This window comes from Cetorhinus maximus, chromosome 24, assembly GCF_964194155.1.
Source record: "Cetorhinus maximus chromosome 24, sCetMax3.hap1.1, whole genome shotgun sequence".
NCBI classification, from domain to species: Eukaryota; Metazoa; Chordata; class Chondrichthyes; order Lamniformes; family Cetorhinidae; genus Cetorhinus; species Cetorhinus maximus.
In genome coordinates this window covers 47,757,204-47,772,036 of record NC_135902.1, presented here as the reverse complement: position 1 = coordinate 47,772,036, position 14,833 = coordinate 47,757,204, and the positions used below count along the sequence as shown (strand labels likewise).

At 42.1% G+C, this 14,833-nt stretch overlaps 1 protein-coding gene and 1 long non-coding RNA gene across 2 annotated transcripts in view; both read left to right on the top strand.

Annotated features, from left to right (window-relative positions):
* The window catches only part of LOC144699875 (uncharacterized), a 425,222-nt gene that overhangs the window by 348,567 nt on the left and 61,822 nt on the right, over positions 1 to 14,833 (top strand). The window lies entirely within an intron of this gene.
* The window catches only part of notum1a (notum, palmitoleoyl-protein carboxylesterase a), a 32,763-nt gene that overhangs the window by 14,473 nt on the left and 3,457 nt on the right, over positions 1 to 14,833 (top strand). The window contains exons 7-9 of the mRNA XM_078571199.1: positions 10,013 to 10,204; positions 11,284 to 11,384; positions 13,244 to 13,391. Of these exons, the coding sequence (XP_078427325.1) occupies positions 10,013 to 10,204; positions 11,284 to 11,384; positions 13,244 to 13,391 (441 nt within the window). The remainder of the gene's footprint in view (positions 1 to 10,012; positions 10,205 to 11,283; positions 11,385 to 13,243; positions 13,392 to 14,833) is intronic.

The window sequence follows — 14,833 nt, the reverse complement described above, 5'->3', positions numbered from 1 at the left end:
TGAATGTACTGTTCCATCCATCTTTAATCTTGAATACAGAACAGTTAACTTAGTGCAGGAAATATAGTTGCATTTGTTCTCTCATATCACAAGTTGTGGTTTGGTGGCATACTCCTTAACTTCTGATTGACTAGAATACCTTGGTAACATAGTAACAACTATTCGCAGAGTTGGACAATTTGCCCCTGCATATGATATTGCTACTGACTGTACTGCCAGGTCTAAAACTGAGAGAGCAACATTGATGAAAATAGGCATACATGATGTAAACTAATAACTGAAATGCAACTGCAGCCAAGTCAGGATTGGCAACTAAATATACCTAGATATAAAACTTTCAGCGGGGATAAGGAAGAAAGAGCAGGAAGGAGCATGTATTAATAATAGATTTATAATTGTAGGAGATTTTAATTATCCAAAAAATAGACTAGGAAAATGTTTGATGTAAAAGGGAAGAAAGACTTTTTACAGTGTATTCCAGACTGCTTTCCATGTTACCATTCCAGCAAAGAAGGAAGCACTATTTGATCTGTTCCTGTGTAATGAAATGGAGCAAGTAGGCCACATCAAGTTAGGGGAACATTTGGGGAACAGTGACCACAATATAATTAAGTTCAATGTAAGAAAAGTAAAGAGCAAGAAAAGTGACAGGCATATGTATTTGACTGGGGGGGGGAAAAACACAAATTATACCAAGATAAAAAGAGACTTTGCCTTGATTAAAGGGAATGAAAAATTGGCAAAGATAACTGTATTTAACAGGAAATGTTTAAACAGGAGACAGAAAGAGTACAAATTAAATATATTCCAGTAAGGCAAAAAGGAAGTGTATTGATGACTAATAGGGGAAACAGGCTACTGAGAGATGAAGCTACCCAGTTTGTAACAGTGTGTGAAGGAATGGTAGAAATGGTAAATAATTCATCTTTGCTTGCACAGGGGAGCCAGTACTGGCATTATAGAACCAGCAGAGGTAGGTTTGGAAAAGTTAGTGCAGGTTATAATTCAAAAACAAAAAGAAATGAGGTGAAAATAGTTATTCAAAATAGATAGACTAATCACTTGGATGTGATGGTTTATGCCTGATAATCCAGAGGAGAGTTAGGAAAGAAAATAGCTATGGGCCTGACTATAATTTTGCAAAATCTTGTGGAAAGTCAAATCATGCTGGGGAACTGGAGGGTAGTGAAAGTGACTGCCCTATTTTCTTAAAAGAAAAAAGGAGACAAGGATAAAAAGTAATTTATAGACCAATTAGTCTTACATCCATTGTTAGTTAACTACTAGAGTTCATAATACAGAATGAAATTGCTAAACATTAAATAAACATACAGGGCCATTTAATACAGATGTCCAAATGGCAGGTTATTTGACCAGCAGATGGAATTCTTTGAAGAAATAACAGAGAGGTTAGATTAATGAATTGCAGCTCATCTGGATTTTCAAAATAAAAAACATTGAGACCTATGGAAAAAGTCTATGGAACTATAGAGAACCAAAAGGAATAAGCTCACAGGGATAGAGGGATGGTTGCAAGATACAAAGCAAAGATGGGGGTAAAAGGTTTGTCTGACTGGAAAGGTGTGACATGATGTGTCACACATAGTATTTTGCATTGAGATCACTCTTATTAATGCAATAAAAATGTAAATATCTTGGATTTAGGGACTGTAGGAATACTGGAATTTCCTGATGACATTAAATTAGGGACTAAGGCTATAAAAGATAGCAGAAGGACATAAAGTAGGCCGATAGTGGGCAACGTTAGTTTAAAATGCGGAAAAATGTTGAAACAAAACATTTTGGAAGTAAAACTAAGAAACACACCTTAAATAGTAAGGTTTTAAATGACGAAGAGGAGCAGAGATCGTGGTGCACAGAAACACAGATAAAGGTGGCAACATAAGTGGATTTTACATTTTTTTTTGTTCACGGGATGTGGGCGTCACTGACAAGGCCAGCTTTTATTGCCCATCCTTAATTGCCTTTGAGAAGGTGGTGGTGAGCTGCCTTCTTGAACCACTGCAGTCTATGTGTACCAATTGTAGGTACACCCATGGTGCTGTTAGGAAGGGAGTTTCAAGGTTTTGATCCAGTGACATTGAAGGGACAGCGATATAGTTTCAAATCAGGATTATGTGTAACTTGGAGGTAAACTTGCAGGTGATGGTGTCCCCATGCATTTGCTGCCCTTGTTCTTCTAGGTGGTTGAAGTCAGGGGTTTGGGAAATGCTGTCAAAGAAACCTTGCTGAGTTGCTGCAGTGCATCTTGCAGATAGTACACACTGCGGCCATGCCAATTGCGGAGGGAGTGAATGTTTGAGATGGTAGATGGGGTGCTGATTTGTTTTTGATGCTGTTAGGCTATTTGGTTGTTGTTGGAGCTGCAGTCATCTTGGAAAGTGAAGAGTATTCTATTATGCTCCTGACTTCTGCCTTTTGGGTGGCAGAAAGGTTTTTGGGATTAGGAGGTGAGCCATTTGCCAAAAAGTACCCAACCTCTGACCTGCTCCTGTAGCTATAGTATTTATATACGCTGGTTGTTATGTTTCTGGTCATTTGCGACTCCCAAGATTTTGAATGTAGGGAATTTGACCAATGTAATTGAACGTCAAGGGAGATGATTAGACTCTCCCTTGCTGGGATGGTCATTGGCTGGCACTTGAGCAGTGTGAATGCTACTTGTCACTTATCAGCTCCAGCCTGGATGTTATCCAGGTCTTGCTGCTTGGAGGCACAAACTCCTTCATTATCTGAGGAATTTGTGAATGGAATTGAACACTGTGCAATCATCAGCAAACATCCTCACTTCTGATACTTCAGAAGGAAGGTCATTGGTGAAGCAGCTGAAAATGGGTGGGCCCAGGATACTTCCCTGGCACACTCCTGCAGCGCTGACCTGGGGTTTGCGATAATTGGCTTCCAACCACCACAACCATCTTCCTTTGTGTATCTGTATCACTCCAACTACTGGCGAGTTTTCCACTTGATTCCAATTGTACTGTGGCTCTTTGGTGCCATATTTGGTCAAACGCAGCCCTGATGTCAAGAGCAGTCACTCTCACCTCACCTCTGGGGGTTCAGCTCTTGTGTCCATGTTTGGCCCAAGGCTATAATGTGCTTAGGAGCTGAGAGGTCCTTGTGGAACCCAAACTGAACAAGTTATTACTGAGTTTGTGCTGCTTGACAGCACTATTGCTGATGCCTTCCATCACTCTGCTTATGTTTGACAGTAGACTGCTGTCTGGATTGGAATTGTCCTATTATTGTGAGTCAGTGATAAATCATTGCAGCTATCAAATCTTGAGCCTGTGTATGATAAATCATTGTGGATAAAAGACAGCTGGAGGTGGTCCCTTCAAACGCTATATGCAGCAGCATCACAAACACATTTAGATAAGTTTTCCCTGGCAGGTATTTCAATTGAAATTGTAAACATGTATAGCTTCAAAGTTCTTTGAGCTACAGTAGTCAGGTTCGAAAGAATTGCTAACTGTACACAAATGGGAGTGTAATATAGGCAGCAACATGAATGTATAGTTTCTACGGCAACACAGTAAGCATTTGTCAACAATGATCATTAGATAATTCAGTGCGGGAAATATTTGTCCAGTCGGCTTAAGCAAGTTTGATCTTGGAGATAGAAAAGCAGTCGCCCAATTTTTATAATTCCATTTCCAACAAAACCGACGGTCTGAAATGGGAAGCTGCATGGGAGAATGAGTCGGGAGCCAGTGACACCTGCTGCTCATATATGTTATGAAGTTCAGTAAAGTACTTAACTAAGAATTCATACTTCGTGCTTTCATAGGTGACGTTAGTCATGGGGTCAGGGAAAATCAGTAGTGCTAAGGGGCGCAAGGAAAAGAAAAAGGGAGACCTGCATGTATATGGTGCACTTCACAGCTACTGGACATCTCAAAGCGCTTTACGGACAATGACAATGAAGTACTTTTGAAGTGCAGTCACTGGTGTAATGTAGGAAACGCTGCAGCCAATTTCTCCCAGCAAGGCCCTGTAACCAGCAAGGTGATAACGACTCAATAAGTTATTTTAGTGCATGGGGGATGAAGTTGAGTTGTCTGTTTGGGCTACTCGGAGTCTCAGAATGCTTTGGGTATGTGTTCCAACAAATAATATCAGAATTGTGAGGATGGGGGTGGGGTGGGGGGTAGGTAGTGGGAGTTGAAAGCTGATGCCAAAGGGTTTTCAGTTTACCCTTACAGTCTGATATATACTCAGCCATGCCAGTGCCAAAGATTGAGTGCAAAATAATTGATCTCCTTTTATCTCCATTTGCTCTTTGTGGAATTTTGGCAGTAACACCAAAACAACACTGATGGATTCCGCACCCCGGAACATGGAAGCACTTCATTTATGGACAAAATTCTGCAGCGCTCCCAGCTGCTAGTCGGCACTTCTGGCTGACTGCAATCTAGCTACCGACAATAAATACTTCATTGTTTTAAACTATTTTATAGGTAATCATGAAAAGCAAAATGCTGCAGGTGCTGGGAACAGGTTCTGATGACAGATCGTTGACCTGGAACATTAATCCTTCCTTCCTCTTTCTATAGTTTCACAGATGCTGCCTGATCTGCTGAGTGTTTCCAGAATGTTCTGCTTTAGTTGTAGGAAACCTTTTTTTCATATGTTTTTGGAGGTTTGAGGCATATTATGAACTTTTATTTGGTCAGTTCACTCCCCTCTCCCGTTCTTTCCTCCTCTTTCCCGCCCCCATCACTCACCACCGCCCCGCCCCCATCGCATTTGCCCTCCTTTCCTCCCTTCCTCTCATCTCCAGCTACTGACTCATTCCAACCAACAGAGACAGCAAACGCCCTTCAGTACTTTGCCCAAGTAGTGGTTCTTCATGTGAGCTTCCAAGTGGGGGAGTTTTAGCAAGCTATTCAACTGTGGGGGCATCATAGCTATGCTCTCTTCATCTGCCATCCATATGCTCAAAGCCAATTTTAGTACCTCTACAAGCTGCCCTGCTTGAGACCAGCCACAGAGCAGACATTGAAGCTGGAATCTAGTCAGTTTGCCTCAGTTTGACATTAGGAGCTGCATTTAATAACTGAGAAACCCAATAAGCTGTGCTTTTGCTGTGTTCGCCATACCAAATGCCAGCAGGCTGGTGAAAATAGTTGAAACGACATCAAGGCAGGAAGGTTATGTTGGCACACCCTCCGAGTTTCTTTTGGGACCTTTAACAACTGTTAGAAAGAAGATATGTTGTCCCAACATTGTGGGCAGGATTCAAAGCAAGGTTCCACAGATTAAAGGATGCTCTGCTACCCACTCTGCCACCCAGTCTCTGATTATATTTATTTTTATTGCGGAATTGCCATTAATGGTCTGGTAACCCTTTCCATGGGAAAACATTGTTTTATGTGGCTGTATTGTAATTACTATTATTACAATTACACAATTAGATACAAAGACATTTGAAATATAAGAGAACGCTTTTGTTCATCTAATTCAAAACTCCCAACTCTGATTCTTCCTGGTTTATGAAATAAGAAATCGAGCACTTTCATCAAAACCCCACAAAAACTCTGTAAACTAATGTTCGCACGTCTTCAAATGTAGATTCCCACACCAGCGAGACTTGGAAAAGTAAACGGGGTACACCATCTTGATTTGATCTATCCATGGTTTAATTAAACCTGTATATTATTGAAAAGCAATGATAATTCCTCAAAGGAAAAATATGCCATTCCTTGTGCCTGTGAATCCGATCAGTGATTGCATTTTAAGGCTGGCGTATGGGAATTAAATGCAAAAATCTATAAGTCTTTTAGTTTCTTGGAGCTCGCGTTGCCACTTCCACGAATGCATGCAATATGTGACATCATTCCATCAACTGATTGATGTACGCTTGGAATTTCCAACCTAATGCTTCCCACGACAGCTGGTACACACACGTTGAACAGGAGCCAGGGGAGCTGTTTTGATATTTCTTAAAAGGCAGCTAGAGCACAGCCGTCATCATTCATTTCATTTCAGGACTCAAGCCTGTCCTTTAATTACTGAGAATGTACCTCAGCTGTTTTTTATTCCTCCTCTCGTTTGCTGCGCCACCATTATTTTCCCTGGAAAGCATGATTTCAATCAAAAGAACCTACGGTCCCCGGGTAAGATCCTGCGACACGATGCCCTCTTGCTGAAGGGAGCAGGGCTGAGCCAGAAGGTTTCAGACGTAAAAATGGACTGACCTTTTTTGCAACAGGCTGAAGAGGTAAACCAGTCAGGAGGGAGGTGAAAGTGACCAAGGCGAGTCGGAGACATGGGCCAGAATGTTGACCCGGACTTGAGCCTTTCTCCTCGCCCTCGAATAAGTTGTTAAGGGAAAAGCGTAGATTCAGGAGAGTTTGTGTGATGAGTAGAGATGGGCTGTTGGTTCCGAGAGAGGTCTGTGCATATATTTTAGTGACATGATGGAGGTTTAAAATAGTATGAAGCTCATTTTTTTGCGGGTATTAGACTGGATAAAGTCTGAGAAAGTGACTTGTGACATGTCTATAGAGCTGATGAATATGTATATAAAATAATCATTGGCTTCTTTTAAAATAAAGAAATACTTGCATTTATATGGCGCCTTTCATGGTCTGAGGTCATGCCAAAGCATTTTACAACCAATGAAGTGCTTTTTGAAGTGTGGTCACTGTTGTAAGGTGCTTCATTGACTGTAAAACATCTCGGGGCATCCTGTGGTTGTGAAAGGTGCTATACAAATGCAATTCTGTCTGTCTGTTTGCCTTGCTTTCTTTAAAAAGAAACCAACAATTATTTAATGTATATTCAGTGTTGCCTTATGCATTGTTGAAGCATTTCAGAAATTGGAACTCTTCAATACAAATCCCTTTAGGAACATAGGAGCTGCAGTAGGTCATTCAGCCCACCAAGCCTGCTCCACTGTTCAACTAGATCATGGCTGATCAGCCACTTGCAGTGCTTTTCCCCCCCACGCTATCCCCATATCCCTTCATGTCATCGGTATTAATCAGAAGTTTAAGAAGTTCGAATAACAAAAACTGGCTTTCAGATTAAAGAATGTGAATCTAATAAACTGAGAAATTCCATCCTGTCCACAGGAGCAATATCTCTCCCCCCATCTCAAAATTTTTGCATAACTTGAGAGAATGAAAAAAACAACGTGCTCCCATCTTTTTGTTGCAAATGACCTGTCACGCACCTGATGCGACCATGCATTCAGCCACGGTTTACAAATAATCATGTTGCTTGTGAGCAAGTTAGAAAGATGTATTAAGTCTTTCTTCCAGGAAGAATTCTTTAAAGTCTTGGTCCACCCTTCAATTTCAGCTATTACTATGACATTAACAGAATGTACTAATTGCGGAATGGCAAGAGTCTAACTGGAGCCTCTCAACAGCATTGGGTAGATTTTTGAAGAGTTAAGCACACCCTTTAGAGCAGACTCTTCCAATAGGCTGAGTTGTACAGTCTGAACTAACTGAATGCATCGAAATATTTTGAAGTAGACTCAGGGAGTACAAATTTTGCAAATGGTTTGTCTACAGTGGCGCTCTCTAACTGTTAGTCCTCTGTTGCATAACCAATACTTAAATAACTCTGCTGCTAAATGTTAGTAACAGCCTTATCTGTAGTTAGAATCATGGACTGGTTACAGCACAGAAAGACCTTTAGGCCCATATTGTCCATGCTGCTCTTTTGCAAGAGCAACTCAACTTATCCCAGGCCCCTGCCCTTTCCTTGTGGCTCTGTCATTTTTTTTCTATTCAGGAGCTTAATTCAATTCCCTTTTGAAAACCACGATTGAATCTACCTCCACCACACTTTAGGTAGACCCTAACCATTCGCCATGTAACAGAGTTTTTCTTCATGTCGCCATATGTTCTTTTGCCAATCACCTTAAATCAGTGTCCTCTGACTCTCGATCCTCTGTCAATGGGAATAGTCTCTCTCTCTCTATCTACCCTCTCTGGACCCCTCATGATTTTGAACCTCTGTCAAATCTCCTCTCAGCCCTCTCTCGTCCAAGGTGAACGACTCCAGCTCCGGTCGTAACTGAAGCCCCTCACCCACAGGACCATTCTGGCAAATCTTTCCTGCATCCTCTCCAAAGCCTTCTTATCCTTCTTAAACCGCGGAGCCCAGAATTGGACACAGCACTCCAGCTTGGGAACCTGAGTTCGACAAAAGTTCATCATAACAGCCGCGCTTTAATACTTTAAGCCTCTGGTTATGAAGCCCAGGATCCTTGTTTATGCCTTTTTAACTATTGTCTCAACTTGCCCTGCCACTTTCAATGATTTATGCACATACAACTCCCACCACTTTAGAATTGTACACTTCATTTAATATTGCATCTCCTCATTCTGCCCACCAAAAAGTATCACTTCACACGTCTCTTCATTAAATTTTCATCTGCCACATGTCTGCTCATTTCACCTCCAGCTGTCTATGTCCTCAAAACTGACACTGTTTAGATTAAATTTAGCGTTACTCAGACTCGCTCGTTTCTGATCAGTTTAGGTCACATTTTTCATACCGGTGCTTCAAAGCTTGTGTGTCTTTGTTGCCTTTTATTTTTATGGTCCATGTGGTCCTAATTACCTCCTTGTGGGTCCCATGACTCTCCAGATGTGGATTAAAAAAAAAACACAAACCAAATAAGTGAAGTTTGAAGCCGCTCAGCATCACTCTCCCATCTCCCCATCCCAACCTATTAACATTCCAGCCCCAAATAGAACCCATTTAAAGGGTCTGGTCAGCAGTTTGAGGAGAAAAACATAGTAGAGCTCCATGCTCTATGGCGTCTTCACAACTCACATGATCTCCTTATTTCAGCACTTTGCCACTCCCTGTTCTATGTCAATGAAGGAAGAGGTAGTGCATAACTTCTGAGTGGCAACGACCCCTCTTTAAATAAATTGGGTTGCAATATTTTGGTCATTTTGCCTCTTTACACTGATTGCAGTCCACAGCAGTTCAGATTGACTGGCCTTTGGGTTGTAGGCCTGCTGTGCTGGATGGGCAATGCAGTTCTCTCATTACTTATTGGAGCTTTTTCAGATAGAGCAACACCTCCCAATGGCTCAGGAGAGCAAGGTTGTCTGATGCATTGTCAGGGCTGAGCATGTGGTCTTTTTCTCCAATTCAAAACTGACACCGTTTAGATCAAACTTAAAGAGTTACTCCGAATCATTCATTTCTGCTCAGTTTGGGCCTTGGATATCTCATCAGCTCAATCCAGGGAAGTCCCAGGGGCTGCCAAAAAGAAGTGATTTTACCAACAAGGCAGGACACAAATGTTATTTTACACCTCAGGGATGTGATAATGGAGATGGAATTTTAATTGACTGCCTTATCATCTTTGTTAATGAGGAATTCTGCAATATGCTTGTCCTGCAGCAAACACTGTACAGCCCAGGGAAGCAGTACCTCTGGTGGTCTACTGGATAAATGTACTTGTGAAGTCTCAGAGGGGATTATGGAAGAATGAACAATCAATGCGTATTTTACATTACGATAGATGGATGTACACTCCCTGTTAGGGGAAGCTGTGTTAAATGATGTCAGCAAGAGATTAACAAATAAGACCTTGTACTTCTTTCCTTAGCACAAAACCATTTGAAGCTTGGGTTTGTAAGAATTATTACCATTCTTACGTCTTCCAGAGGGTGGTGTTAAACCTAAGCTCTGTCAACCCTTTCAGGTGGATGTAAAAAAATCCCATGCCATTATTTCAAAGAAGAGCAGGGATGTTCGGGCCAATAATTCATACCTCAAACGGTACCTAACAATCTGAATATCTGGCCATTGTCATATTACTGTGTGTGTGACCTTGCTGTGCATGCCATGCTACCTACATTACAACAGTATCTACACTTAAGAAGTACTCAGTTGGGCTGTAAAGCGCTTTCGCACATCTTGAGGTCATGAGAGGCCCTGTATAAAATGCTAGTTTTTTTTGTTCTTTCATGGCAGTGTTATTAATTGGAGTGGTTGTCTGTCTGTTTAGTGCCGGTGGGACAGGGGTCCTCCTGAATGTCGACAGAGTGGCCGAACAGCTTGAAGACTTGGGCGTCCATGGAGTGCAAGTTCGCGGTCTGGCTGATTCAGGCTGGTTCCTGGACAACAAACAATACCAAAGGACTGATTGCATTGACACGATATCATGCGCTCCTACTGAAGCGATCAAGAAAGGAATAAGGTCAGACTTTTTGCTACAGTCCCTTTCCCTTTTGAGCTTCTAGATATCATGGAATAGGAATAGGATATGCCATTTATTCTCATTAATTTCTTGCTCAGCCCTTCGTTGATAATAGCAATTCCATGATGATGGAGATGTGAATACATTGTTCCCAAGCTAATAACTAAAGCTACTTAAGCATCTTCTGGCCTAATAGTCTCGAATCAATGTGGGAATTCTGGACGTCTCACTCACATTGGTTTAAAGCATCATTGGGCACCAATAAATTATTACTGCCATTCTGATCAATGAAGATTACTATTTACTATCTGTACATCATTATTAATGAACAAAGGGCCTTGGAATATATACTTTCAACCATTCTATTTCTATGACAACTTGTTTTATCTTTGGGACTATTAATGAAGATGTTCTAATCACAGCAGGAGAGTATCCTGGGTTGATAGATCATGGGATAGAGTCATGAGAAGGTACTCAAAGCACAGAAGCCAACTTCCACAAAGATGCAAAGAGGCACTCCCATGTACATAACAGTTAATATTACTTTGAAAATCATTATCCACTGCAGCACATTTACAGACATCAAACCAGCTCCCCCTACAGAAAAGGGACAAGTTGCTAATAGCTCTAAGTGCTCCTTTCTACCCATTCATCTCATGTCCTCCACCTTCATTGAACCTAAAAAGGTGACAGGAAAGTTGTGCAGTTAATAACTGCATCAAATGAAACACAGAAGGGAACAGGGCTGTTAAGGGATATTGAGCCACGGCAGGTATATTGGAGGTTGGATACAGATCAGCCATGGTCTAATTTGAATGACAGTACACGCTCAAGGGGGTGAATGGCCTATTTGTATTTGTATGTTTTATGAACAGTGTTTGGGAACCAGCATGACATGGTTAATATTCCACTCCTGAGGATGCTTCATTGCTTGTAGGCCGCAAATCCCCTTAGGCTGATTCTCACACAGGCTCCTCCATTTAGGCCTGGGAGATCCTTACCTCCTCTCTGTGGGTTGATCTAAATTTTTGGGCTTAGCGATCGTGTGAAATGACTAAAAACATCCTTTATGTTTTCAGATATTGGAATGGAGTTGTACCTGAACTTTGCAAGCAGCAATTCAGAGAAGGGGAAGAGTGGAACTGTTTCTTTGGATATAAAATATATCCGACTTTAAGAAGTAAGTTTAAAAAAATAAACTATATCAAAGTCTATCGGATCCATAAGGCAGCCTTTGATTATCCAGAGTAACCCTGGTAGTAAAGGCCTCAAATAGGCCTCCAATTTCCCAATGGTAAATGTGCTCCTCTGATCTGAACACTGGGAATAGTAACTTAGCAACAAAGAGAAGAGAATGACATACAAATATGGATCTGTAGAACTCTACCTACAATCTTTCTCTTTCCACTACTTTAACAGAAGCATTAATTCATTTGCTTTAGATATGTTAACAGCTTCACTCTGAGTGCCATGGTATAGTCGATTTGTAACTTGAAGGTTTTGAGCTCTATTCCTAAATTGGCAAATTTAATTCAATAAATCGATAACGTGTGAACTCATACTAGAAAAAATAGTGATAAAGATATTGGATTTTCTAACTGTCTCATTAATATCCTTCAGAGAAGGGAACCTCTCACTTGTAATAGAAACAGAAAATGCTGGAAACCTCAGCAGGTCTGGCAGCATCTGTGGAGAGAGAAACAGAGTTAACGTTTCAAATCAAATGTGATTCTTCTTTGAAGCTGAAGGGAGGTAGGAAGGTGGTGGGTTTTATGCTGTTGAAAAAGAGGGGAGGGGTAGGTAGAACAAAAGGGAAGGTCAGGGATAGGTTAGAGGGCAGCAGAGATTAAATAACAAAGATATCACGGAACACAAGACAAAGGGAGTGGTAATGATAGTATTAAAGACACAAAACATTGAAAAGCAGAATAAAGGTCAGTACTGTCTGAAAGCAAAATAGCAGAATGTGTTACTGGCTGAATAAAGGTCAGCGCCATCTGAAAGCAAAAACATGGCAATTGGGACAGGAGGTGGGGGGAAGTCAAAATGGAGGACAGAGCTCATGGTCTGAAGTTGTTGAACTCAATGTTGAGTCTAGTTGAGGTTCTGTTCCTCCAGCTTGCGTTGGGCTTCACTGGAACATTGTAGCAGGCCGAGGACAGGAATGTGAGCACGAGAGCAAGATGGTGAATAGAAATGGCAAGCGATCAGAAGATCGGGGTCATGCTTGTGGACTGAGCAAAGGCGTTCCAAAGAAGAATCATATTGGTCTCGAAACATTAACTCTGTTTCTCTCTCCTCATATGCTGCTAGACCTGCTGGGGTTTTCTGGCACTTTCTGTTTTTATGTTAGGTCTCTAGCATCTGCAGTATTTTGCTTTTATACCTGTCACTTGTACTCTCTCTGGTGTCCCTATCACTTCAGGCCTGCACTGTGTGATTGATTTTTAATGCTTATTGAAGTGACCTAGCAAGCCACTGGCAGTGGGCAATAAATGTGCCCTCACCAGCATCAGCCACATCCCAAGAACAAAATTTAAAGACATCAGGTCAGAGAACGCTACTGAAACACGTTAAGCATTTGTATGTTGATATTGTCAACAGCACGTTGTGGACTTCAATGCCATATCTATCTGAGGACAGAAGGTCAAGGTTAACTGTTCAAATTTACGAGGGGTTCTAATTGACCAAATAGAGAAGCAGATTGAGCAGTGACTTTGAGAAAGAAATTGGATAAATATATAATTGGTTAGCTCTTTCAAAGCTCCAGCACAGGCATGATGGGCTGAATGGTCTCCTTCCATGCTGTATCATTCCATTTTCTGTTGTCGGAAACCAGATAATTCAGTAATTGGAGCCCCAATGCATTTACAAATAATGAGTTTAATAATTTGCCACTTGACTGGAACATCCAGGTTTAATCCCTGCCTCTCCTAATGTTCATCCATATGTTTTCACTGGAAGGTGAGATATTTCTGAAGCAATGGGGCTATGGAGAAAAGTCACAAGGAATCTAACTTCATTCGGTCTCTTTCAAAGGTCCGTTGTTTGTGGTCCAGTGGCTCTTTGATGAAGCACAGCTTACAGTCGATAATGTGCATCTCACTGGGCAACCAGTTCAAGAGGGTCAGTGGAACTACATTCAGAACCTGGGGAGAGAGCTGAAGAATACTCTCAAGGATGTACCGTAAGTTCTGTCACCTCTACGACACAGTGAGGGCGTTAAGTCCTTGGCTGTTAAAATGTTCCCTTGTGCGGCCACAAGCCTCAGCAGTTAGGAGCCATTATCGCCTATTTTATTAACAAGTTTGTGTGTTAACAAGAAGGGGTGAGCCATGCTTGATTGGCTGCTGAGTCACTTGGGTGAGGGGGAGGTGGGGGTGCAGTTTGTCTTATTAGATTACTGTGTGTAAGCATCAACTAAGGCAGATTGAAATAAATCACCCAAAAAAGGAAATATGCCCACCTTACATGTATGTCTGCGTATCTTCCCTATTCAACCGTGAGCTGCTGTCCTACAGAGAGTTGAAAACTGTGACGAAGAAATTATGGACATCAAGTTCCTGGGGTCTGAAGGGGTGTAGGGTCAGCGAGGGTGGAGGGCCTGGTTTCTGCCCCATTTAACATTTGTCCCAAATCTTAGCAGCAGGAGGGGAGCTGAATCTTGTGCCCACCCCCAACACCAAGGGGGAGCTGCTTGAGTGACCAGTGAATTCCTCCATTTAACACCCTGGGGAGGCCTGAACAGAAGAGTCTCCAGCTGAAGACTTGCAAGAGTTCAGCAGAGGTGCCTGGAAAGTCTTGATGGCACAGTTCTAAAGAGTGTATAGGGCGGAGGGACCTGGGGGTTCATGTGCATACATCTTTGAAGATGGCAGGGCATATTGAGAGAGTGGTTAGCAAAGCATATGGAATCTCAGGCTTCATTAAGTAGAGACATTGAGTACAAAAGCAGGGAGGTTATGCTGAACCCATATAAAGCTCTGGTTAGGCCACAACTAGAGTATTGTGTACATTTCCAGTGACCACACTTTAGGAAGAATGTGAGAGTCTTTGAACGAGTGCAGAGGAGATTTACCAGTGCGGTTCCAGGGATGAAGGATTTTAACTACAAGGCCAGGTTGGAGAAGTTGGGGTTGTTCTCCTTGGAACAAAAGATGGGTCGGGGTGGGGGGGAGATTTGTTAGAGGTGTATAAGATTGTGACAGATATGGACAAGGTAGACAAGAAAAAACTGTTCCCATTAGCTGATTGTACAAGGTCTGGGTTGGTGGGGGGATGGGAGGCGGATGATACAGATTTAAGGTCTCGAGGAAGAGATGCCAGTTTGCTGGCATTGGGGGGGCTTGGTTGGGGGGGCGGTGCGGTGAGGAAGAATATTTTACACAGCGGGTGGTAATGACCTGGAACTCCCTGCTGACCTGGGTGGTGGAAGCAGAGACGATCAGTGATTTTGAAAGGAAATTGGATGGGCAGTTGAAGGGAATAAACATGCAGCGGCTACAGGGATAGAGCGGGGGAAATGCGACTGACTGGATTTGCTCTATAGAGAGCTGGCATAGACTTGATGGGTTGGCTGGCCTCCTCCTGTGCTGTAAATGACTCTGTAACTCTAGGTATTTCCAGGTA